The sequence below is a fragment of the Neophocaena asiaeorientalis genome, unplaced genomic scaffold, assembly GCF_003031525.2.
Source record: "Neophocaena asiaeorientalis asiaeorientalis breed wild unplaced genomic scaffold, Neophocaena_asiaeorientalis_V1.1 scaffold1, whole genome shotgun sequence".
Taxonomy (NCBI): Eukaryota; Metazoa; Chordata; class Mammalia; order Artiodactyla; family Phocoenidae; genus Neophocaena; species Neophocaena asiaeorientalis.
The window spans coordinates 4,920,461-4,921,217 of NW_020171981.1; the positions used below are offsets into that span (position 1 = coordinate 4,920,461).

The following is a 757-nucleotide window of genomic DNA, read 5'->3' on the forward strand; positions in this document are numbered from 1 at the left end:
CACCTCCCGCAAGCATCCAGAGGGAGCCGAGCCTCCACCAGGTCTGGGGGCCGGGCGCCGGAGCGCAGCGCAGCGCAGCGCTGCCGTGTCTGTCCGCTGAGAGGGCTGAACTGGAAGCCGAGCGCTGCCGCGGGAGGCGGGCGATGGGGGCAGGTGCTGCCGGCTGCGCCATGGACGGGCCGCGCCTGCTGCTGCTGCTGCTCCTGGGGGTGAGTGCTAGCCGGAGGGGAGCCCGCTCCCCTTCCCGGGACCGGAACCCCAAGGAGTTCAGGTTTTCCCGAGGGAAAAGAGAAAAGAGCGTTGGGATCCCAGATGCTGGGGGTGGATGGCGGGAGAGGAGCGCCGATGCCAGTATCCACGGAGGAGCGCCTAAGGTTCTCAGAACGAAGAGGCGACCCTGAGATTCAGGGTAGAGATGCGGACAAGAGGGGCGCACCTATGCGGGTCCTCATGTACCATGGGGGTGTGTGTGTGTGGAGGAGCTGGAAGGGGTCTCTCAGGAGGGAGTCGTGGGGCTCTCGGATGCCTGGGTTCTTCGGAAGAGGGCGCTTGAATGCTGGGAGCTCGAGGCGACTTTCCCCCTGAGCATCTTGATTTCTGGAGGGTCGTGGGACGGAACCCAGGCTAAAGAAGCAGGAGGAATGGGACGGGAACTAGAGAAGTGAGGAGAGAGTGTGGTTGGGGTGGGGAACCGGGGACGAGGGGATGGAACAATGTAAGAGGAGGATGGAGGGACTGGAGGCAGAGGGGACTGGGC

At 64.9% G+C, this 757-nt stretch overlaps 1 protein-coding gene across 1 annotated transcript in view; it reads left to right on the top strand.

Annotated features, from left to right (window-relative positions):
* Positions 1 to 24: 24 nt before the first annotated feature.
* NGFR (nerve growth factor receptor) overlaps positions 25 to 757 on the top strand; it is a 19,990-nt gene continuing 19,257 nt past the window's right edge. Inside the window, exon 1 of the mRNA XM_024744717.1 lies at positions 25 to 209. Within this exon, the coding sequence (XP_024600485.1) occupies positions 144 to 209 (66 nt within the window). The 5' untranslated portion in view covers positions 25 to 143. The remainder of the gene's footprint in view (positions 210 to 757) is intronic.